The sequence below is a fragment of the Varanus komodoensis genome, unplaced genomic scaffold, assembly GCF_004798865.1.
Source record: "Varanus komodoensis strain SLA01 unplaced genomic scaffold, ASM479886v1 scaffold6_2, whole genome shotgun sequence".
Lineage (NCBI taxonomy): Eukaryota > Metazoa > Chordata > Lepidosauria > Squamata > Varanidae > Varanus > Varanus komodoensis.
Genome location: NW_025336346.1, coordinates 4,815,046 through 4,839,464, shown reverse-complemented (window position 1 = coordinate 4,839,464; position 24,419 = coordinate 4,815,046). Strand labels below are relative to the sequence as shown.

The following is a 24,419-nucleotide window of genomic DNA, read 5'->3' as shown; positions in this document are numbered from 1 at the left end:
ACTGGTATCACAATGATATTTAATGGTCATTGTTTACTATGAAATCAAAGTAAAGAGGAGTACAAACATTTGTTCCATGATGTATAAAGAGCTTAAAGCTCTCTCTTCTTGGAGCGGTCCTCCCAATAGTCAAACCAAACTCATCTGCCTGCCTCACCAATGCTTGAGAAAAGGCCTGGGAAGCTACATTTGGCTCTCCGTGCACTTTGGTAGTACTGCATATGCTTCCCTCAGCCACTCAGTGAGGAAGGAGGTAGCAATTAGCATTTCATCTTGAAGGACAGACCAGACTTGCCTGACCTTGGTAATGGACAGAACCTGCAGGCCCCGGTTCTGCCTCCTTGTCAAGATAGGCCTGAGCTGCTGACGGGGCCCCGAGTGTCTGCCTAGCTAGCCCTACCTGCCTCCTGGAGCCCGTCTGCAGCACGGATCATGCCAGCACTGCCTCTCACAGAGGCTCAGGCTGCCGACGCACGCGGCCTTTCTTGCTTCCTGAGGGATGCAGCTGCCACTTGGGGTTCCAGTTCTTTTGCCTCCGTCTTTTCCTTTGCTCGAGAGTGCTGCAAAGCTCGTCCAGGCTGGTTCCAGGCGCGCCCAATGCCCACGAATAGCCTTTGTGATGCCGCTGCAGCTCTGACATCGAGATGGTGCTGTGGGGGCCTCCGGCTGCTTCTGTGCCCTGCCTAAGCGTAGAGGCGAATGCTTCCATGGCCTGGTGCCTGATGATGTGCAAGTTGTAGTAGGCGAGGGTTTGCGAGAAGGAGTGCTCCATTCCTTGGCACTGGTAGATCCCGGCATCCTCCTGTGTCAGCTGACTAATCAGCAGGCCTTGCTGTAGGACCACAAAACGGCCAGTGCTCTCAATCTGCAAGGGACACGTGGCACTAAGCAACTGAATAGTAGGTGGTCCTACGCAGAGGAAAAGTGGAGGGGCTTGCACTATCAACCTGCTGTGCAGGTTCATGCTTCTCATCTGACACACACACACACAGCTATTTTCCCCTTCACACAGCAACACACACTTAAGTAACCTCTTGCTCCCCAGGTCCAAGGAAGCCACCCCGCTCCTCAGTTTTTTTTGCAGTACCTCTTCCAGGGCTGCTGAACTGCTGTGCTGCACGAGCCAATGAACTGAGGTCTGGGGAGAATGTGGAAGGCACTCCAGAAATGTCGAGTTGTTCTGTACACCAAATACCACCTTTTCATCAGCCACAGGAATTTCTGCATGAAGAGAACATAAACAAGAGTATGTGACCAAAGGGATGACACTCCTGCTCAAATGTAAGAGCCATAGCAGTGAAGCTGATTGGATTAGGGGGTGGCTGGCATTCCACTTTGGACAACTCCTACATGGAATCAAACCATTCAGCAGGTTTTCAATTGGATGTCACAAGGAGGCCTCCAGATCTGCCAGGCCATAATCTGGCTCCTGCAGCTTTGTGAGTGATTTGAAGGGATACAGAGACAAGGGGAGGCTGGAAGAGATGCCTCTGAAACACCAGCGAGCAGCGAACAGGCAGTATAGGCAATACTAAGCGGGGTGGATAGAAATTGGGCTCTGTATCATGGTGGCTTGCTACCCTGCCCAGTGCTCTTATGAACTTTTGCTGGAAAAGTTACGTGTGAGTACTTTCTTCTCCTTGTATAATTCTGGGTCCATATAAGTAGTGTACAATTATAATATTTCAGAGCTATAAAAAGAGGGCTATGCTATAATAGGGTAATCCAAGTTAAAAGTCCCCCATTTTTCAATATATTCATTTACTATGCTTATTTTTCTCTAGGCACAGAAGTAGGTGGGTTTTTTTCAAACAGAAAAAACAATAAAACAGGACTATTTCAAAAATGAAATATTGTAACTGCATAGCACTGCACATACAAAATGAAAACAATGTACAGAAGAATTCTCCACTGAAGTTTTACTGTGTTATTAATATTCAATAAATGAAAGATAAGCAAATCTAAATTCTGCTGAAGTCTATTCCTAGTTTACAAGACTGAAAAGAAGTAAGGTATCTTTCTTTTTAAACTACAATTGTGAGGCTTAGAGCCAGCTTGACAACGCGGTCAGGGTGAACTCCGAGGCTGAATTAGCCCCCAGTCCGGTGCCTCCCTTCGGAGTGGGAGGAGTCTGAGGAATCAGCTACTGCAGGCTTCTCTCAGCAGGGACTTGTGGCTAAAGGAGCTCAGGGTGCGGGAGCCTGATCAGTCTAGCTGGCTTTCCTTCCTCCATCTGCAGTTTATGAGTTCACCTCTCTGATTTATAAGTCATAGGGGTATATTTATTTTTACTTATTTGAAACATGTATCTCCCATCTTATATCCAATCATGATCTCTAGATGGCTTGCATAAAAAATGAGACAACTGTTCTTGAAAACTGTTTGGAGGATCATAGACTTGTATGCTGGCAGAACAGTTGATTGGCTGCGGGCAGCATACATAATTGAAGTAAAATATTTGTTTAGGAAGAAGGGTGACCACAGGCGCCCCTCCAAGGTACCAGTGGGACTCCTTGGGAGGCCAAGAATGGGTATCTTTCACAATCTCATAAAAATAACAATGACCAGCTGTGGCATGACTGAAATAGCTTGCAGCAGCTTTAGGAAGTTGCCTTTGGCAGCTGCCCCCGATGCCACTCCATGATCAGATGATGCAGCAAGGGTGTGGGGATAGACACCCTACTACAAGCTACCCTGCAGGAAGGAGAGCCAGCACGGTGTAGTAGTTGAGAGTGCAGGACTGACTGGGACTCAGGAGACCTGGGTTCCAGCCCCTGCTCAGCCATGGAGCCAGCTGGGTGACTTTGGGCCACTCACAGACTCTCTGCCCAGCTTACCCCCCAGGCTTGTTGCTAGGCTAAGTTGAGAGCAGGAGGAGGGGAAGGATGTAAGCCATTTTGAGTTTGTCGTAAGAAAAAAGCAGGATATAAATCTATTAAGTCTGCTGAGTCTGGGTAACTAGCCCCAGTGGCTTACCATGTTCTGTGAACCCAGTCTCAGGATTGTCAACTGGCTTCAAAAGAGCCACCAGGATGACCAGGCCCATCAGCCCCAGTGCTGTGTCAAGGCTACTTCAGCCATGCAGACAGAGCTCTGGCTGGGGAAGGAGGGTGTTCTCCAACTACTGATTCTATTTTCTCCAGCCAAATGGGCTGCTGGTTTTTGTAGAGAATGCAATAAGTCTTTCCACTCCCTAAGACTGGCACTGGAAGTTCAGGCAGGATTCAAATGTTCAGCCGTGGTAATCCTCAAATGCTTTCCTATAGGGCCCAAGAAGACCCTTCTTAGCATTTCAAAGAGTTGACTAATTATCCCCAGGCCTCTGAGGTGAGCAGGTTATGAGGCAGCAGCTGTGAACTACCTTCCTGCACTTAGTGGAGCAGGCATGTACTTTCCTGAGTTTAGACACCTGCATCAACAACCCGCCTGCATGTGCTGCAGCTTCTCCGAGTGGATTAACATTCATTGGCTTGGATCCTAAGGCCACAGCAGAGTTCAGCTCACAGAAAGGGGCTGTTGCAGCCTCCAAAGAGGGCTGGAAGACCCTTGGAAGCTGCAGGGAATGCTGCGGCTTGGGTGAGAGGAACTGGGTTCCTTCCATTTTCAGCCGGGGCTTTTGGACATGAGCCATTGCTCATGGCTGCACGTGGCCTTCATTGACCATGATGCTATTTCATGTTTTCACACAAAATTTAAAGCTGCCAAAGACAGCAGGGTAAAGGAATCCCAACACAATACCGGGTGTGTCAGTTTTTCAGACACAAGATACCATTTTAAATTGCATTTGAATTATTAATTGTAATCACTACACCATCATCAGAGAGATCTGAACAAAACAAAACTCAGAAGTTGTGGTATGTGCAGGTTTAGAGATGCTTCTTTCCCTTCTGAGAGCAAACAGCATAGAGGAAAAGGGGGTTTCTGTAGTTTTTGAAGGTAAGCAATTTAGAGTGCAGCATTAGCTAAGCTGAAGTGGGAATCACCGCAATGGAAGTCTGCAGTGATACCTGTATATATAACTCAGCTATTTTACACCCAGCAAGCTTGGATCCAAGGAGCCACTGTATAGGTGCAGAGTAAGGGCACCTTGTAAACAAACACAATCCCATCTGAAGGAGTCTGCACAAACCAGAACTAAAGTTGAGTTTACATTAACATCTGTGACTAAATCCTTGGCTGACAGTGTTTATGGAAACTCAGGTGAGCACCTCAGTGTATCTGGCTTTTGTACAGCTGTGGCTGGATTAGTAACAAATCCCCCTTGGCAGCTGCAACCCTCAGTGGAAATTCGATGTGCACTTTAGACAAGATGAATGTCCCAGCAGTGGCCCTCCTGCACTCTCTGTTTACCCCTTCTTCATTTAGGCAACTGCTCTGCGTGTTACTCTCCCAAGGAGCAGCAAGTGATAAGCTCCTAGCAAAGATGACTGTGAGGTATGCCAAAGGCTTTTTGGAGCAAAGGGCCAGGTTAAGCTGCCTTGGGAAATTTCTCCACCTCTTCTGACTACAGGATGCAGCCGAAGCAGCTCCCTGGGTGCCCACTGAGTGCCCCTTGACTCACCTTTTGCAGCATCCTGGCACTGACGGATCGGGTTGGCCCTCGGTATATTGTGGCACTGAGCTTGCCTGCAAAGAAGACAGCCGGTGCAGCTGCTTAGCAAGATTGCTGCTTTGGAAGTGCTCCAGCATGCTCCTCAGTGCTCGTGAGGAGGCTGGTGGGCCAAGCCACGGGGGGCACAGGCAATGTGGGCAAGGGCTGTGTGTCGGTGCCAGGACAGCACCCTCAGAAAGAAGCTGGAGTAGGTGGTGGGGCACCCCACGCCTCAGTTCCAACATGCTCATTTCCGTTGCTGCTTTTGCTTTGCACTGAAAGTAGCGCAACTTTTCTATTCCTTCTACTAGCCAGAAATGATGTATGCCTCACCTTGCACGAGGACCATTCTTCTCCCCAGCCTCTTCTCTGCAATAGGCCCATAATTTTATAACAGAGAGACATGCTGGGCTTCATAGGAGCATAAGCAATGGTAAGAGCCAGTGCCAAGCCTTTTACCTTTCTCCAGGGCCAGCAGATGCATCAGTGAGGAAGAGGCTGGGGCTGATCCCCAGAAAAGATGCTTGTGGAGAAAAATGCAATGGATGCGAGGGTGGGTGCTCTTATTGAAGTGAGAAGCTGGTTGGAGTAGGCAAGGTTGAAATGCATAGACAAGCCAGTTTAGCATGTTTATACTTGGTGCTATGGACAAGCAGAACTCTAGACTGGCAGTCTAGCACACACATCCAGTGCAGTTGTTCACGCGTGGGTTGCATCCTGCCCCGCACATCAAGGGTATCAAAGCGTGTTTAAGATCAAAGGGGTCATTTGCAAAGGGGAAGAGGGAAAGGGAAAGGTCTCACCTTTTCTTAGTGAGCAGGAAGGGCCTGCAGGACTTGCCATCCCAGGTGCAGTGGGGATCCCTAGCAAGGCAGCAGTCGGCACAGGCTTTGCCATAAAGCTCACAACGGAACAGGGAGAGCTGCAGTACGCCAGTGCCGCTGCTCACGAAGACTTCCTGCTGCTCACAGAAACCAAGAACAGCAAAGGACATCAGTGTTTGCTTCTTTTTTTGTTCGGTCATCAAGGCAGGCAGCTTCCCATGAGTTCAGGGGCGTAAACTTTTTATTGGGATAAAGATAACCCATAGCCAATGTCTGCCAGGACACTGTTCAGAAGTAATGATTCTAGAGGTAGGGACTGATAGACTGGCAAAAAGAGACTTACCCTCTTTTGAGAAAGCTGCAGGTCTAAGATGGCTGAAGGTCTCTGCAAGAAACAGAGAGCAGCAGACATGTAAACAGACCCTGCCACATGCCAGCCCAAATTCAGTGTGTGCATCCCCAAGGGTGGGCCTCAGTTGTAGCCTGGTGTGCCCACGCGCCCAGCCCGCTCCCCCGTATGACCGTCAGCCCTGGCTTCGGAGGCTGGGGGAGTCCTTCAGCAGGGCATCCTCAGTGGGCCCCCTCCCTCACTGCAGTCGCATCTTGCTGCCATGATCACCCCCTGCCATGGCTCTCCGCCCTCTCTCACAATTGCTGCCACTTGCTGGCCTGGCAGATGGAGAGCCCATGAACAGGCAGGCCATGGCACCTCCTGCTGCTCCTGCTCCCGGCCACGGCTGTCTCAGCTGGAGCAATGGCCACCCAGCCTGTGGGCTTCCCTCAAGAGAGGAGGCACAAACCCAGGCGCTCGTGCTGGTGGGCCCCTGCCAGAGTGAGGTGTCCGCAGCAGGTGCCTGAGCACACCCAGTGACACGCTCACTCTTGAAGGGCTGCTCTAGGAGCAGGTCATCGTTAGAAGCATATTGGTCACTTTGCCAGTACCAAGATGTCTCAGGGAGAGAGAAGCTAGACCAGGCTTCCACATCCCTCGTAGCTGTGTGGTGACAGTCTTGTCTATATCATCCTTGTTTATTAGTGTGTAAAGGTAAAGGTTTCCCCTTGACATTAAGTCCAGTCATGCCTGACTCTAGGGGGTGGTGCTCATCTCCGTTTCCTAGCCAAGGGAGCCAGCGTTTGTCCGCAGACAGTCTCCGAGGTCATGTGGCCAGCATGACTAAACACCGAGGTGCATGGAACGCACTTACCTGCCCACTGAAGTGGTACCTTTTTATCTACTTGCGTTTGCATGCTTTCGAACTGCAAGGTTGGCAGGAGCTGGGACGGAGCAACGGGAGCTCACCCCGTTGTGTAGATTTGAACCGGCGACCTTTCGATCAACCAGCCCAGCAGCACAGCGGTTTAAACCACTGCACCACCTGCAGTCCCTTTATTAGTGTGTAGCAGCCTCTTTCTTTCTTTCTTTTGCAAAAGTACAAGTGGGATGACATTTGGTTCTGGCTCATGGGTGATGCTTTAGCTTCGGCCATTGCTAAAGGTAATGCCCATGCTTAGGGACAGTCTGCTAGCTGGCTTTTAGAGGAAGACTCTGAGATGTGGTTGTCGGCCCTGAGAACTGAGGGCCAGATCTGTGCCAGGTCAAGCACACTGGGGGCTGCCTGGCACCAGCGGGTGAGGCCACCCACACTGCTGGGATGCAGCCCTACTGTTGAGCCAGACACAAACAGAGATCGCTGCCTGCCATAGGGATCGGTCGCCAGTGACTGCCTGTCCATTCTGTTCTGTTCTGTGATGAAATGCTGCACAGAACAGAAAGGCAGCAAGCTGTCCACGACGCAGGAGAGCTCTCTTTCCTCCAAGGGCAGTTTGCTGGCTTTGCGTACTGTTTAGCAAGAAAGTGATTCCCCCCACTCCCCTTGGAGCATGGCAAGGCTGTTTTCCAATCTGCAGAACAGGAAAACAGACCAGGAGGAGGGGCTGGCAGGTCAAATGGGAAGGCTCTGCAGGCTGGATCTGGTCTGTGCACCAAAAGTTCCCTGTGCCTGTTCTCCATCAAGTTTACTACTGGAGGAGTTGCTGGTGCTGCTTGCCTGACCCTTGGATGCTGCAACCCTCCCCTGCCTCACTGGAAAATATAAAGCTTGCCTTTCCAGTCAGCACCAGTGTGCCTTTAAGAGAGCCAAGCGGTGCAGTGGTGCAAATGCTGGACTGGAGACCAGGTGATCCGGGTTCTAGCCCCCACTCAGCCATGAAGCTCCCTGGGAAACTTGGGCCAGTGACTCATTCTCAGCCTGACCCTACCTCCCAGGGTTGTTGGAGGATAAAATGGAGCTATGGAAGCTGCCTTGGGTTCCTCACAAGAGGAAAAACAGCAGGATGAAATGCAACTTAACAGCAGTGACAACAAGCACAGCAACAGGTGCTTAGAGCTGGTGTCTTTCTAGACAAAACCGTGTCCTCGAAGACTGTAAGAGTGTAGCAGACCTCCATAGTACCTTTGCAACACCGATCTCTTCCAGACTAATCTCCTGCGGGTCCTGGCCTCCGACGCCAGCAATCCCCACCTTCAGCAGTTTGCCTTCATCTGTGGGGAGCAGAAGGGAAGGACATGTCAGGGCAGAGTAACTCCATTAGCTTCTGCTGCAAAGCCTTCCTAAGAGTGCAACCAGTGCTTTTTTGTCATAGAACGTACCGGAACAGAGTTCCGGCACCTTTTTTCAACAGATTTTCCACGTTTTAAAAGTAACTTTTGAAAATTTGATGTTTGGTCCACGTTGATTCGAATCGCCCTGTTGAGCATAGCAGGTTGGCAGCAAAATCATTAAAATGGTGCATGCGGGCTGCTTGTGTGTCAAATCCGATGCATGCATACTTTGTCTGCTCTGGTTGTGATGGTGCTGCTCAGCTTGTGGCGCTGCTCGGCTTGTGACTGGTCATGTGGTCGTGTGCTGAGTGCTTACTGCATGCGGCGACCATTATGTTTCATTACACAACTGACGTGTATGGTGTGTGTACAGTGATTGATTACGTGTGAAAGGTAAAAAATTTCATGAGTTCCGGCACCATTTTTCTTACAAAAAAAGCACTGAGTGTAACTATCACATTTTGTCAAAGCCGATTGTCACAAAGCCCAGTAAACCACCCCTGAATGATTCAAGTGTCAGTCATTTACAGTATTAAAGAGAAGCCTGCTAAAACCCTTTTATTTACCCATCATTTAAAAAACTAAATTAATAATTTTAACAAAACCAATAATATTTTACACAGTCACATTTTCTTTTTCTTTCTTCTTCCTTTCTTTATTTTTGAATTGCTATCATTGTTTGTAAAATTGTTAGTACTGGATGTTTTAATTGTGTTTTATATCATTCATTGATTTTTTGTAAGCCGTCCTGAGGCTTGGGCAAAGGACAGGATAGACATTTTTAAAATAAATAAATATGTCTAAATCCTTTGACTCTGGGTCATTCTGGAAATGCAGCAGAAGTTTAAAAACATCCCGAGTGCAATGCTACACCTTCTGATTCTTTCTGCTTAGGGTATGGTCAAATCCACTGAACCAACAAGATGGGACAGTACCACTGCCTTTTCAGTTTGCCTCTGGTCTAAATGTTCTCTCATGCCAAAACACTGATGGGTTGCCAATGGATCAAAAACAAAGTGGGGGTCTGTAATGTGTGCGGACCTCTGCACCATTTGAGGTATTTTTGTGTATAAAAACCATAGAGTTTGGCTTGTTTCCAGAATACTTTGAAATAAAAGCAATATTCTTTGTCTTTGTTTAGTGTATACACTCATGCATGAATACACACACTATTACGTAATAATTTCACTAAAATGAAAACAAAATAGAACACAAATTAGTAAAGTGATGCAAAGCATCACACTGAGACAGTACCAAGTTCATTAAAGTACCTCACTAATTTAACTCAGACAGTTCTTTAAAATCTTGATTTACCAAGGGCAACCTGAATGAATCAGGACAGTGCCCTTCACTGGAAAGGGACTTTTCTGTGAGACCTGTCTCTCCTGTCAACCAGCCAAACAGATTTTGCCACAAGGTAAATAAGGAGAGCTTATGAGACAGGTCTTTGTGACCAGCATGTTGTAGAAAGACTGCAGATAATTTTTACTATCCTGGTTCACACATACAGTGTCTTGCAAAAGTCTTCAGTCCTCATTGACTTTTTCTTATTTTGTTGTGTTACAACCTGAAACTGAAATTGATTTAATTGCTGTTGTTACCAATTGATGTGGACAAGATACACAAAAGTACACAAAAACTGGCACTTTGGGGTTGCAGAAGTATTCCTAGCTCTTGCTGTCAAAGGCCTAAATAAGCTCTGGTGCAACCCACTGCCTCCTAAAGTCACATACTGAGTTGAATGCAATTCAACTTGTGTGCAATGTAACGTGTGCAATTCCAGTGCCACATAACTTCACAGTAAATACAATCTGTTTTGGACAGACCCAGAGATGGCTGAAGAGCAACATAAACAGCAACATAAAGGCCAAAGAGCTATCAAAACATCTTTGGGATGAAATTGTGAAGAAACAACAATCAGGATTAGGTTAAGAAATCCCAAACTATGAACATGCCCCAGAGCACCTTTAAATGCATTACTACAAAATGGAGAGAATATGGCTCATCTGTGACTCTGTGTAGAGAAGGTCCTCCATCAAAACTCAGTGACTCGGTAAGGAGGGTGCTGGTCAAAGAAGCAACAAAGAGATCAGTGTCAACTCCGAAGAAGCTGGAAAGATGCAAACCCAGGAGGGAAGAAACCACCCATGGGACAACTATCACCCACATGTTCCACAAAGCTGGGATCTATGGAAGGGTGGTGAGAGGAAACCCATGCCAAAGCCCCTTTGGGGTTTGCAAAAGGCCTGCGGAAGATGCAGCGAATGGGAGAAGAGGCTCTCGGGCACTGAACATTTTGGCCTTTCTGCCAAACACTATGGGGGAGACAAGCCTACGGTGCTCATTGCTCTGAGAACGCCATCCCCGTGGGGAAGCATGGCAGTGGCATCATGCCGTGGGCAAGCTTTTCCTGAAGAGGGACTGGGAAACCAGTCGGCACCGAAGCAAGAAGGATGGAGCCAAATGCAGGGCAATCCTAGAGAAAAACTTGTTTCATTCCACAACAATCCATACTTTGCATTGTCATTACATATGCGTTCCCTCTCCTGACACCGCAAATCAAGGCAAGCTTTGGGGATCTCTCCCACCCGCTGCCTTTTAACCCCTAATATAATGCAAGCACAAGTTCAGTCCACCATGTCTACCAACATGAAGTACAGGAACAGAAAAGCTTTTATTGTGAGCCAGTGTGGTGTAGTGGTTCAGGTGCTGGACTAGAGAGATCTGTGTTCTAGTCCCCATTTTAATTGTTTTATTTATTACATTTATATTCCTCTTTTTCCTTTCAAGGAACTCACAGTAGCTTACATAATTCTCCTCCTTTCAATCTTATCCTCACAACAAGCCAACTGGAACCCAGATCTCCTGAGTCCCAGTCTCGCACTTTTAACCACTACACCATACGGCATTCATTTAACCCTGAAACTCACCGGATGACTTGGGCCAGTCAATGACAGTCTAACCTACTACACAGGGCTGCTGGGAGGATAAAATTGAAAGGGTGATTATGTAAGCCACCTAGGGTTCCTTGCAGGAAAAAGGATGACAAATACATAAATGCAGAAACAACTGATCTCTGGGTCTGCTGGAGCATGTTGAGCTCTTCCCTTGATCTGTCTGCAGGCTTGCCCTGTAATAACTGATACAGTCCATAATGTAGGTGTGGCTTATATCTGAAACTGAAGACTCCCTCAAAGTTCATGCTCTCCACAACAACTTATTTAGGTTATAGAACATGGAGTTCTCAATCAAGCACTCAGCACTGCTTGCATAATCATTTTTGTGGCTCAGTTCTTTTTTTTTTTTTTTTGCATTCAACATATCTGGAAGTTATTCCATAACCATAACTTTGTTGTCCTTTTCTGTACATTTTTACAGCTGTGGTAGAGCTTTCCTGGGATGCAACACTCAGAAAAATTCCCTGCTGTGCTCAAGCTGTGGACATATGAATGATATTTATATAGAACTATTATATTTCATATCTTTGCTAAGAGTTTTGAATTCTGTTTTCATAGCTGCAACACACTGAACTGATGTTTTCCGTGATCCCTATCCAAAATGGCAAACTATAATTTGTGGAAACCTGATTTTTATCTATTTTGAATTTGTCATCTTCTCATTTTCTGTAGATAACCTATTTTTTGTAGCAGAAAAAATGACTCAGTTAATCATTTGAAGGATTGTTTCTTTGTTCCAATTTTACTCACAAACATATGATTAAACCTTTTAGGCACAAAATGGTAATGTAGAAACAATGCACACTGATGGGTTGGCACTCCAGGTCAAGCTAGATTGGATGGCGGTGGACCAGTCAGCCAGAACTTTGTTGCTGCTGTTTCGATTCTTTACTTTTCCCAGGTTGTTTTCTCCTGATGGAGCTCTAAAAAGGGATGTAACCCCCACAGGGAGAGAAATGGCTAAGAAAAAGAGGATTCAAGAAACCCTTTATATAGATTTCAAGTGGCTTCTGTTTGGATTATAGCACCATATTTCTAATACTAGGCCAAATTCAATTGTACTAATACACGTTCAGCAGAGATAATAAGAATTAGCAAAAACTCTGCCTTCCAGGTGTTTGGCAAGCCATTCTTAAAACTCTGCTCAGAAGTAGACCCACTAGAAAGAGATTTATGTCTGATGAGCATGGTTAGGATTTCAGCCTTGACTATTTTAAACCTGCCCAGAGAAAGGTGGCTCAGATCCTTTTTACTTGTACCATGGGCTCAGGTTCCTCTGAGCTCCTCTTGTCTTACCCTTAATGCTCATTTATGAGCATTAAAAAACATATATTACCAAGTATTTCTAGTGAACAGACAGCCCCTTGTTAATAATTTCTAGAATAAGAGAGAAGTGTAATGTGGCCAGATCACCTATGGATATTTTGTCTGGGGAAGAGCCGACATGTCCTGCTTCTGCTTGTTTTCCTTCTCCAGGCCACCATAGTGCTGAGGTGCTCTATGGACTCTCAGCTCCCTTTGCCCACTGAGCTGGAAGTATCAGATCAACACATGAAATGCACACAGAGAGTGGAGGCACCTTTGCCAAGGGTATCGTACCTGTTCCAAGGAAGAGGACATCAACATGCCCAGCTTCTGTCTCCACCCTGTCCACCAACAGATGCCGGATCTGGAAGGGCACATTGACTCTCATCAGAATGGGTTTCCTATGGAGTGGATAGACAGACTCCCACATCAGGTGGTGGGTGCGCATGAAGCTTATCACTTCATCAGGAAAGTCCTTTGTTGACTGAAGGAGAGGGTCGTATGTTTCACTGGGACACTGATGGAGAGAATGAAGACATTGAAAAAAGATAGGGTTAAAAAGACTCAGTATTCAAGTTTCACAAGCAGTACCTTTGCGGTTCCTTGCAGCAACACTAACAAATCAGTGTAGTATGGTAAAGATTACCAATTTGTGGCATGAGTTTTTATGCCCTGTCATCCCTGAAAAACCACGGTGTGATAAATTAACCTTGCCCTGATATGAATGCCTCAGTTTCTCCAACTTCCCAGGGGCAAGCTGTGCAAGAGCAACCTATTGGATTGGACACATCTCCTGCTGAGTGAGAGGACTGAGGTTTTTTTTAACATGTCCAGAGGATCTAGGGCTGGCCATTCCAGAAAGCAGGCAGGCAGGCAGAGATGCCTCTTTGGAGCTTTTGCGATCTGTGGGAGCACATAGCTCTCAGACTTTGTCTCCCTAGTGTGCTCCATCTGTAAATATCTGGATTTTCCCTCAATACATGGTAGCTGAGAGATGCCTCCAGAAGTTTGCACATCTCTTCTCATACCACGAGGGGCATCCAATTGCCCTCTGAGAAACTGGCATGTGTAGAGCACCTGCTGTGCCTGCAGAAGGCCCAGGTTCAATCCACAGCATTTGCAGGTAGGGCTAGGAATGGATCCTGCTGGAAACCCAGGACAGTCATTGCTGCCAGTCAGTGTGGGCAATATCAACTAAATGGACCAATGGTCTGATTCAGGTTAAAGCAGCTTCATCTGTTCCTTTGTGTAGATGTGGCTCTGGATTCACAGGGAGTACCTATTCATAAGCCAAGAGCAGCCACACAGAATACCTGGGCAAGTTGAAAGATGTTGGGCTGTGCCTCTGAGCTTGTGCAGTGCTTCATTTTGTCTCAGTTTAATACTGCTGTTAATGGTTCAGTAAAGCCACAGATCACATTATGGCAGAAGTGCAAGCTGCATTAACTGTGGTCCATTGTTTAAGTGTCTATATGCAACATCCAGAGAAAAATGAACTGGGACCTCCAGGCCTTGCATACATACCGTTCCAGGACGGGGATAAGGAACCCGTCCTTTGTACGCCACCCACTGGTAGTCCAAGCCTTCCTTATGTGCAAATGGACCATTGAAAGCAGCCCGAATGGCTGCCAGGGAATAAACGCACACTGCAGAGCCAGTAAAAATGCCGCTGGGGAAAAAAAGCATGGGATGCAACAGGATTGACTGGCAGACTCAAGAAGCATGCTCTGTTGACACTGTGGATCCATGAGTGAGCAGCAGAAGGGCACCCACTGCACAATGTGCAGCCTAAATTGGATTTTATTCAAAGGTCTTGACTCAGAAAAGGAACTTTTTGGAGGAGGGTCACATTCCTCCTGGGGGAGGTGGTCAGGAGCTACATACTGCCATCAGCAGTAGTCTGGGCCAAAGTCAAAACTGGGTGGGGGATCAACTCAACACTGGGTGGAAACACCCCATTTATTTTGCCTTCATTAATCTATAATGCAGTCATCTGAGCTTCAGATGACTGCATGATTCTCTCTCCTTCTCTTAAACACACACAGCCCTCTTTCTTTCCCATCTTCTCTTTTATACTCATAGAAATACGCACTTACTTCCACATTCTTCTTCCATCCACTCTTTCTCTCCATGCACACAGTTTCCTTTCCACATTTCCCCCCATTCACACATTTGCCTTCCTTCCACTGCCTTTCTTCCCATTAAGGGTTGGTAAGAAGAGTTTTCCTTCTCTCAGCCTGGCAGGGAAAGAACAGAGGTGAGGAGACAACAACATGCAGCAGAGGATGGGGGAACCTGACAGGGTGGTGGCTTCGGACTGTATTTTTGGCTGCAGCTGCTGCAGATTGCACTGAAGTCCTCCTAGGGTTGTGTGTGACCATGTGTTGCACAGATCTGACCAGCATAATCACAGAGAGGCTCTATGTTTGGAGGACTAAGATGTTCTCTTTTTGCTAGCTCCCCCTTCCCGCTACTGTTTCACAGAATGCTTGCTCTTCACCAGCTTTCTTCTATGCTGCTATTTAGTTCTTCCTGGTCTTTGCTTTAGTTGAATGATGCATGAAATCCTCCACCGTGCCAGGAGAGGCTTTGCACAGGCTGACACTCTGCTGGCAAGTGCCCATAAGCAGGAAAAGCAGGGTTTGGAAAGAGCAGGAGCACTGAAGTACTAGTTCTCCTAATCCTGATCACAGGTCCTGGTCCTAAAAGGTAGCAGTGCAGTCTGTGCATAAGCACCCTCCCTAAATGATGTCCTCAGGCATGCTGAAGCATAGCTAACCCATGCACAAGCAATGGATCATTTTCCTTAGTCCTGCACATTTCCCTATATGCTCTCACCTGGACACTGTGAAGAGGCCATAAAGAAGAGGGTTCTGCACAGTACGGGTGTTTAGGAGGAAGACATCCTCTGGAAGGTAAAGGGGAGAAAACCAAGATGAGGAAGCCCATATCTGCCATGCTGTGGCAATCTCAGAGACTCAACTCAGGGGAGAGCGCCAATCATTTCAACTCCTTCATCTACCCACCCATGTGACTTTGGACCTTCAACTTCAGAAAGGACACTTCCAGCTAAGCTGGGTCTTCAGCAGTTCGTAAGATGGAGTCAGGCAGGAGGATGTGACAAGTCAAATGTACAACCTGCTGTACAGGTTATGATCAAAATAGTGTATCTTTCACTCTAGAAAAATATAAATAATATGTGCAATGACAAGCTGAATTCTGCTAATCTCTGTAAATAAATAAGGAAAATAAGGCATTTGTAAATAAGGAAAATTAAGCAAATTTTCTCAGACTTGCTTATTTTGATGACTAATGTGGCGCATTCAAGTCCCAAATGCAAACCACAACCAATTTGGCTCAACTTCCCTGCCTGCTTCCACCAGCTTTTTGTACTTTGCCCAGCTTTTGCTTGCCTGCTTTTGAGCCTATATTTACATCATTTGAGGACTGATAATTTAGAAACAAAGAAACAGAGCAAGTCAGAAGGGCTCACCCTGGCCATCTAGTCTGACCCCTGGCTCCAGTCGGCTCCACTCACGACATGCCTAACATGTGCATGTCCAGTCTATCCTTGAACACCCTCACTGATGGGGCTTCAACCACCTTCTGTGGAAGCCCATTCCATACCGTCGGGCTCCTATCTGTCAGAAAGTACTTCCTGGCATCCAAACTGAATCTTGGTTCCTTGAGCTTTGCTCCATTGGAACACATCCTGCCCTTCTCCACAGGGGACAACAAGTCTCTACCCACCTCTGTGACACCCCCTCACGTACCTATATGCCGCCAACAGACCCCGTCCAAGCTGAAAAGACCCAGTTCCCTCAGACTCACCTCATATGGCTTACCCTGCAAATTGGCCACCATCCTTGTGGCCCTATGCTGCACTGACTCTAACCTGGCTATATCCTTCCTGTAATGTGGAACCCAGAACTGAACACAATATTCCAGTTGCAGGTGTACCAGAGTAGTTTAGAGTGACAGTAATATCTCTCTTGATCTAGAAGCCACACTTCTGGCTATGCAACCAAGGGTGGCATTTGCCCTCTTGACCACCATATCACACTGCTGACTCATGTTTAGCCTGCAGTCAACCAGTACCCCAAGATCCTTTTCACAAGTGCTGCTCTTCAGCCATTTGTCCGTTCACCTGTACTCATGACACCCATTCCTATGCCCCAACTGCAGGACCTTGCAATTATCCACACTGAACACCATCTTGTTGTCCCCTGTCCACTTCCGTAGTCTGTTCAGATCCTTCTGGATCCAGAGTACCTGCTCCTCAGTTGTGGCCACCACCACCCTTTAAGTATTGTTTGCAAATTTGATCAGCAGAGTGGTCACCCCCTCTTCCAGGTCATTTATGAAAAGACTGAACAGGATCAGTCCCAGGACAGAGCCCTGGGGGACCCTGCTTGTCACCAGCTGCCATACTGATGACTCCCCACTAATAGTTACACTCTGCTTTTGGTCCATCAACCATGCACTAATTGGGCAGTGCATCGGTCTATCGCAAAACTCAATTTCTCAATCATGATATCATGCAGAACTTTGCTGAAATCCAGGTAAACCACATCCACCGCGTCCCCTCCATCTAGCCAACTCAAAACCTTGTCATAGAATTCCACAAGGTTCATCTGGCAGGACCATGTTGCGTGGTCACCAACCTTCCTTCCCTGTCTAGAGTTACTAGATTTCTCACTATTATGAGCCTTTCCACTGTCTTTCCTAGAATGGACGTAAGGCTAACTGGCCCGTAATTCTCCATGTCCCCCACTACCCTTTTTGAAAACTGGGACCACTGACACCACCCTCCAGTCCTCTGGAACTTCACCCGTTCTCCATGAAGCTTCAACAATGGAGGCCAATGGGCGTGAGAGTATCCCTGCCAACTCCTGAAGTACCCTCAAGGCCTGGCACCTTTGTAATGTCCAGTGCTCTGAGGAGCTTCTCGACTTCTAGCAGGGTGACTCTAATCTGTGCCCTAAATCCTCAGCCTCACCCATTCCGTCGTGTAGATCTCCCCTGTACTGCTTTGGAGAGAGCACTAAGACAAAATAATTATTTAGTAGCTGTGCCTGTTCCCTCACATCAGTCACCAAATCTCCTTCTTCCTTATTAAGCGGTCCCACCACCTAGCTCCCCTTCCCCTTGCTATTTACATGTTGATAGAAGCTCTTTTTGTTGCTCCTGATATTTTTTGCAAGCCTCAGCTCATAATCAGCCTTAGCCTTGCAAAGAATCCTGCAATGAGCCTCCTCCTTCTGGTATATCCTTTTGTCTACTTGCCCCAGTGCCCATTTCCCACGGAGGTTCCTCTTATGTCTAATCCCTCTTACCACCTCTTTTCGCATCCATGATGGTGCTCTCCTTCACCTCCCCACCTTGCTAACCAGCGGGATTGTCAAGGCTTGTGCCTCCAAGACCTCCCTTTTTAGTGCCATCCCTCCTGAACTCCTTTGCCTTCCAGTACCCTCTCCCAGGAGGCTTTCCCTAGTCTGGCCTTCAATTGACCAAAGTTGGCCCTCGTTAAGTCCCAGCTTCTAGTCCTTGGCCTGCTGAGGGGACTTGAGGCCTTTGGAAGCACAGGCATACCCTGGTGACAGCCCAATTTTTGTTGACCATTGGCTACTCAGACTTGGTCAGCCCATTCACACACAAAAGCAGAGATACTTGGTGTTGCTTGATTGTGCACCTACTTCTTGAGAAGAGCAATCAAGGAAGAGGCATCTATCTGGGCATGACAGAGGAGAGGTGAAAGATCCTGCAGAGTCACAGGCCAGCATCAGATGACTGGATTGCCATAGGAAAGAATGTGTAAACAGCTTACCCAGCTGATCAAAGTGCGTCTGGATGCCATGCAGACCTGGGATAGAGCAGACCAGCCGAGCTTTAAGGAAGGTGCTCCAACGGTTAATGAGGCTGTGTTTCCCACCAACGTCATTCTGTCAATCACAAATAGCAGCATGTCAGACATTATCTTCATGTCCATCATGGCTTCTCTGGACTACTGCTTTGATGGGAATCAGTCTGATCCTGGAGGGGATCTACAGCAGAGCCCCTTCTGTTTATCAGGGAGTGCTGCAGCACCACTGATGCAAACCACATTGATGGGGGTTGAGGTCCATGCTAATGAATGCAGTGCTGTTCCTACTACAGAACACACAAGAAGTAGGCAGGGTTGAAAAGAGGTTTGTGTAAGAAAACGGCCTTTAAAAAAAAAGAGCTTCCCTCCCTCCCTCCCTCCCTCCCTCCCTCATTTATTTATTTATTTATGCACAAGTGTGAAAGATGGACAAAGAGAGATTTTAAAAAGAGAAAAAAACTCCTGCCCCCTCACAGAAATGTGTGGTGGGGGGGGGGGAGAAGAGGGGAGGTGCTGCTTACTGTTCTTTCATCTCCTGTAGGATGAAGCCTTCAGGATCAGTGTGCCCATCAGTGTCCACCCAAAAGCAATTCCTGAAAGCAACAATAGCTCTTCTCCCACACTGACTTTCTCAAGAGTAAGCACCATTGAAGTCAATGTGGTTTACTTCTGAGTAAAGGTTATGTCCTATGATTTACTTCTTGGAAGGGAGGGGGTAAGCTGCACTGCACTGACTTGCTGGATCATTGGACAAGTCAGAGTGGGAAAACAAGAGAGACAGAGTGAGAGAAGCCATGGACGAGGAACAAAGGCTGGAAAGCAACTAAAGGCTGTGCAGGTCTATCTCCTTTGCAGAATTGTTCCAGAACACAACAGAGAATGTCTTCATGAGCCCCTCCACCCCGGCCAACACCACTGAAGGAGCTACTTCTCTGCCCAGAACAGGATCTCAAGTTTAGCATACATTGGAATGTACCTTTGAAAATCACAAAATATTAAAAAGCTGTCATATAAGTAGTCTGAAGAAATCTGGCATATAATGGAAGAAACAATGTGAGAATGACATTTGGGGGTGGCAGAGTTGAACACTACAATGCCAATAAAAATGTCTAAAGTAGATCCTACCATGATTACAGTATGATCACAGTTTCAAGCCTTTTTTGAAATTCAGGAAATTTGGGGTATCTATCCCTTCTGAGAGGAAGGGTGGACTCCAGGGCTATTTTCATATATGGGTAGGGATACATCAACCAGGGTGTCAGTACATATGAAAATAACAATTCCAAATTTATGCCAGTGCTTCTGAAAGACAGAAGAACTGTTCTGAGTTCCCTTTGCACATTGAAAAGCCACAAATCTTTCTGCAAAATGCTCTTTACTGACCAAAGCATTTTTCAGAAGCACACTCAGAATGAATCTCTGAGCATGCTCAGGGTGGTTCATTGAACCCAATCTAGTATTTGCCTCCAAGAACTCTCCTTATACCGGAGACCTAACCCTTCAGAAGGAGCCTTCTGAAAATGAACACGCCTCCTTTCTGCACACCAGCCCTCTAATTTGGCTATCCTCCTCTGCTGACACTGTGGCATGGCATCAAGAGTCGTACCTGCCCTGTCTGTCTCTGAGAAACTCTCCTATTCCAAGTCCCTTCCTACTAATGGTATATCTTGCTTATTCCCAGAGGCTGCCTGAGCTCCTGAGGAGTCTGGCCTTGAGATAAGCATCTCTGCTTTTCTCATCTCAACATCTGGAATTGGCCCAGATTTCAAGCCCCTCCCCTCCCCTCCCCTCTTCTTTCTCCTCCACCTCCTCTTCTGAAAACCAGCTAGCACCCTGTGAGAATGTGCACCCAAAGCAGCTATCTTTCTCACTCCCAACATACACAAAGAAAGCCTTAGAAAGTGTAAAGGGGATATATTTGTACTTTAGCTTAAAATTTGCTGCAAGCTTTCAGCCAAAGCCTCTCATCTGCAAATGGAAATGTTGATGTTGTAATGCTGCATAGGTCATTTGCTTCAAGCACATGGAATGTGCTATACAAATGTTAAATTTGGGTTGTAATATTAAATGAACTTCTAGGAACTAAATTGCATTGAACATACTAGATCTTAATTCCAAGTAAACATGCCTACACTGCAGATTTAATCTTTAATCAGACTGAGCTGGAAGCTAGTGCCTACTAGCTCAGAGAAGTAGACTCTCTGACAAAGTCCAGGGCACTAAGCAGCAGTGTTAGAGACTGAACTAAAAGGTACCTTCTTCATACCTAAGCTGTATTTTACAGGAGATACCCATAGCTGACCTTGCAAACACGTGCCACCCTGGCATGGGTGCGTCTTTTCTCCCATTGTCCAGCTTCCACTGCAGTCTCCCGGAAAAAGAAGTATACTTTATCATCATCATGGCTGAAGGTGTCAGGAATGGCATAGGCACCAATGAACACAGGTTCTACGAGGAGGAGAACTGAGGATGAAACAGCATGTTTCTTCTATAAAAAGAACTAATACAGCACTAGATAAATAAAATAGATCTTAATGGAAACTTTAAAAAAAAATCAAGATACTTACAGCAGTAAGAAAGCAAAACAAATAACACTCAGAATCCTGACAATGCATTCTTCGAGACAAATTCCAACAGTACAGATGGAACAAGAGTTGCTTTTCCCTGGTACAGTAGTAGCAGCCTTTCCAACCTGATACCCTCTGGGTGCTTTGGAGTTCAATTTCATGAGCCCCAGCCAGCATAGCTAATGGGAATAAGTGCCAGGAATTGCAGTCCAAAATAACTGGATGGCATGAGGTCAGAAAAGAATCCTGCTTCTGGACAGATATTTCCACCCAATTTGGAGTGCCTCCTCCAAGGGAGGCTCAGAGGATGGGGGAAAGAGACAGGATCTTCTCAGCTGCTAACCACACAATAGTGGAGTGCTCTCCCCCACTGAGATCCATTGGATGCCAACATTGATGTCTTTTTGGCACCTGATTAAGACTTCCCTTTATTCCGGGGCATTTGATGGCATATTTGATTGATTGATTGATTTATATCCCAGCTTTCTACTAAGAAAAATGGCATTCCAATTATAAAGAAAACTTGATTAAAACAAATGCATTAAAACACCTTGAAAGACATATTAAGAACAGAATAAAAACATCTTCCGACCCAGCAGACATACTTACACATCAAAGGCCTTCTGGAATAAAAAGATGTTTGCTTGCTAGGGGAAGGACAGCAGAAAGGGAGCAAACCAAGCATCTCTCTGCAGGGAGTTCCACAACCTGGGAGCAGCCACCAAGAAGGGCTTCTCTCAGGTCACCACCAAATGTACCTCTGAAGGTGGTGGTCCCAAAAGAAGGGATTTTAAGATCCTCTAGGAGAAGTGATTCACCTGGCCTGGTTCCAAGCCACGTGGGGCTTGCTAGGTTATAACCAGTATGTTAAATTCCACTCAGAAATAGACAAGTAGCTTGTGAAGCTTCTTTAACAAGGGAGCTATTATAATTCACAAAAGGGCCACAGTGAGCTATTGAGAGGTCCACTTGATGGAGCTTTTAGGATCAACAGTTTTTTCAGGCCCTGGCAACTTATTCTAAGTGTTTTCAGTTGTTTTAAATTGTTTTTGAAATTGCTGTGTTAAAGATTTCATATTATGGTTTTAGTATGTTGTGATTTTTGTGAAGCTCCCAGAGATGTTGTGACTATTGGGCAAAAATGGAATGGAATGGAAGGAGGCCTTTGTTGCGATCATAGCTAATTGGCTGAAGGGCTACATGCATGACAATGGCAGGCACTTCACCTAATGGAAATAGTCTCCTTGACAGTTTATTTCACCTCCACCCATTTACCATTCAGCCAATAATCCTGATTCTGCTCTGTCCGGATGTAGTTCTGGTCGGCCCTATCGAGCTGTGTCCGGAAAAAGGCAGCACTGCTCCCCATGAAGTCGATGGAAGAGCCTGAATAAAACTCCCCATCTGTGAAATCAGGAAAAGAAAAATATTGGCACACTATCCACACTCTCTGGCCTAAATCCAGTGCATCACTGGATGCATTAGCAGAATTCCACTGCCTTTCATTGCACAAATGAGCCAGCAGACCACCAGTGTTTGTTCAACCAGCCAATCAAGCAGAAGTATTGTTGGATTCTCAATAGTGCAGTGTCATTTGTACTAGTAGAATGACATTGCTGGATACTGCCATTAGCTTCTACACACTTCTATAAGGAGCTTTCTTCTCTTTCAGGCCTACACTATATACGTAGATATTGAGTGAGAAAAATAACATCAGACACCTTCTTTTCTGGCTTGCAATACATGGGTTCTTTTCTGGCACAGAGATATAGCAATTGCAAAAAGGATTACTATAGCAAGAACCACAGTTGAATCGATGCCCACAGAGATATACATTATAGAAGCATGCATAAGCACGTAGACACAGTTTTGAATGGAGTATCACTGCGGTCCAGTTTTCTGTTACTGCTCCCTGGCCATAGTCTCTCTTACCTATGAGCAGCCCTATGAAAGGCTCATGAGGGCTGTAAGGACATCTGCCTCTTCCAGATTCTATGGAGGAACTCACCAGCTGCATAGTTGGAATCTCTGGTTCCTGCAGAGGGCCACAGAAGACAACTCAGCTCAAGTAAATTTAATGTTAGAAGCAGCACTATAAATGGCAAGCACTGTTACACAGGAAGCCATTGCACACTTCCAAGAAATGGGTTCAACAGTGCTGGTTCCCTGTTCCACAGGGGATCTTCAAAACTAGACTGATGAAGATGCTGGCTGAAGATACAATAGAAATTTTTATATTGTTAATTTTAATTTTATATTGTTATTTTTGTATTTTATTGTGTTGTAAGCCGCCCCGAGGCTTCGGCAAGGGGTGGCATAGAAATGACCTAATAAATAAATAAATAAATAAATTTTAATGACCATGCAGTCCCACTCTCTTCACTCATGCTCAAGTAATCTGCCCCGTGAGTTCCTTTCTGCAGTCCACTTGTTCTCTGTCTATGGAACATGCTGCTCTGCATTTTGTAAATTGTTCTACAGGAGTTTGAGGGGATGCAGGTCCTGCCCTGTGGCATAGCCTTGGACAAGATGACTTCTGCTTCTCCCACCTCTATGGTTTATGACTCAACTAGTCCATATTGCCTACTTTACCCCTGGGGCTAAAGATGCTAAAATGTAGAGTTGTACTGAAGCATTAACACCATCATTATTTTCATTTCTATGCTGCCTCATGGCTGAATGTCTCTGGATGGTTTCCAACAATCATGGCTTTACACATGCTGGGAAGCCTTTACCATTGAGTGTCAGACACGTGGAAATTCTAGACTGGCTAGTTTCTTGGTGCTCTGGAACTGTACTTTATGGAGCTTATTTGAAGGTTATTTCTGAGTCACAACTGAATGTCTTGAGACTAACACAGTTATGTATTTGCGTTATATATCGCAATGAATAGGAACAGTGTTAGGAGTGGCCATAATCTGGGATGATTTAGTCTCCTCTAATCAACAAAATCAACTAGTTCTTTTTCCAGGGAATAAGGAATACTCAATAATGTGCAATTTTCCTTATGATAGATCCTAATGTGGTTGCTGAGATAATGTATGTGAAGTACTTTGAAGTCACAAAAGAAAGTATATAAATGCTAAGTAATGTAATGCCGTACTGTTACCTATACAGTGGTACCTTGGCTCACAAACTTAATCCGTTCCAGGACTCTGGTTGTGACCCAAATTGGTCGTGAGCCAAGTTAAATTTCCTGATAAGGTTCAATGTAAATAAGGTTAATCCATTCTGTAACCATTTTTTAAATCAGAAAAATGTGAAGCAAAGTGACAACAACAAAGATCGTGGCCATCTTCCCCCCCACACACACCAAGAACAAGCACGGCCATCTCCCCACGCCCCCAGCACAACCGAGATTGCACCCGTCATCCCTGCACACACCCATCATCCCGGCGCACTGGGGGGTGGGGGGGAGAGATGGGAGAGATCACGGGCGCACTGGGGGAGGGAGAGATGGGCGCAAATGGTGCGCTGGGAGTGGGGAGATGGCCGCGATCGCAGTTCCGTTCGTGCAGGGAAGGCGTGCCTGATCAGAAGCACACTCCTGCAGGAAAGACGGGCAGAATCTTGGCCATCTCCCCTGTGGCTCGGCTTTGCTGCTCCCGTCTTTCCTGCAGCAGCACGCCTCTGAGCACGGACACCTTCCCTGCACAAGCAGAACTGGGATCGTGGCCATCTCCCCACTCGGGCGCAGGGGAGATGGCTGC

The 24,419-nt window shown here is 46.3% G+C and overlaps 1 protein-coding gene across 1 annotated transcript; it reads right to left on the bottom strand.

Moving 5' to 3' along the window:
• Nucleotides 1-448: 448 nt before the first annotated feature.
• On the bottom strand, nt 449-23,382 carry LOC123034257 (semaphorin-3D-like). The gene is made up of 14 exons (XM_044451495.1): nt 23,302-23,382; nt 22,642-22,744; nt 21,985-22,113; nt 20,445-20,590; nt 18,107-18,221; nt 15,118-15,187; nt 13,804-13,948; nt 12,574-12,796; nt 7,869-7,957; nt 5,759-5,800; nt 5,395-5,552; nt 4,562-4,626; nt 1,088-1,221; nt 449-865 (listed from the first exon to the last, which is right to left on the bottom strand). The coding sequence occupies exons 1-14, from the start codon at nt 23,380-23,382 to the stop codon at nt 449-451; spliced, it is 1,917 nt and encodes a 638-aa protein (XP_044307430.1).
• Between the last annotated feature and the right edge of the window lie 1,037 nt (nt 23,383-24,419).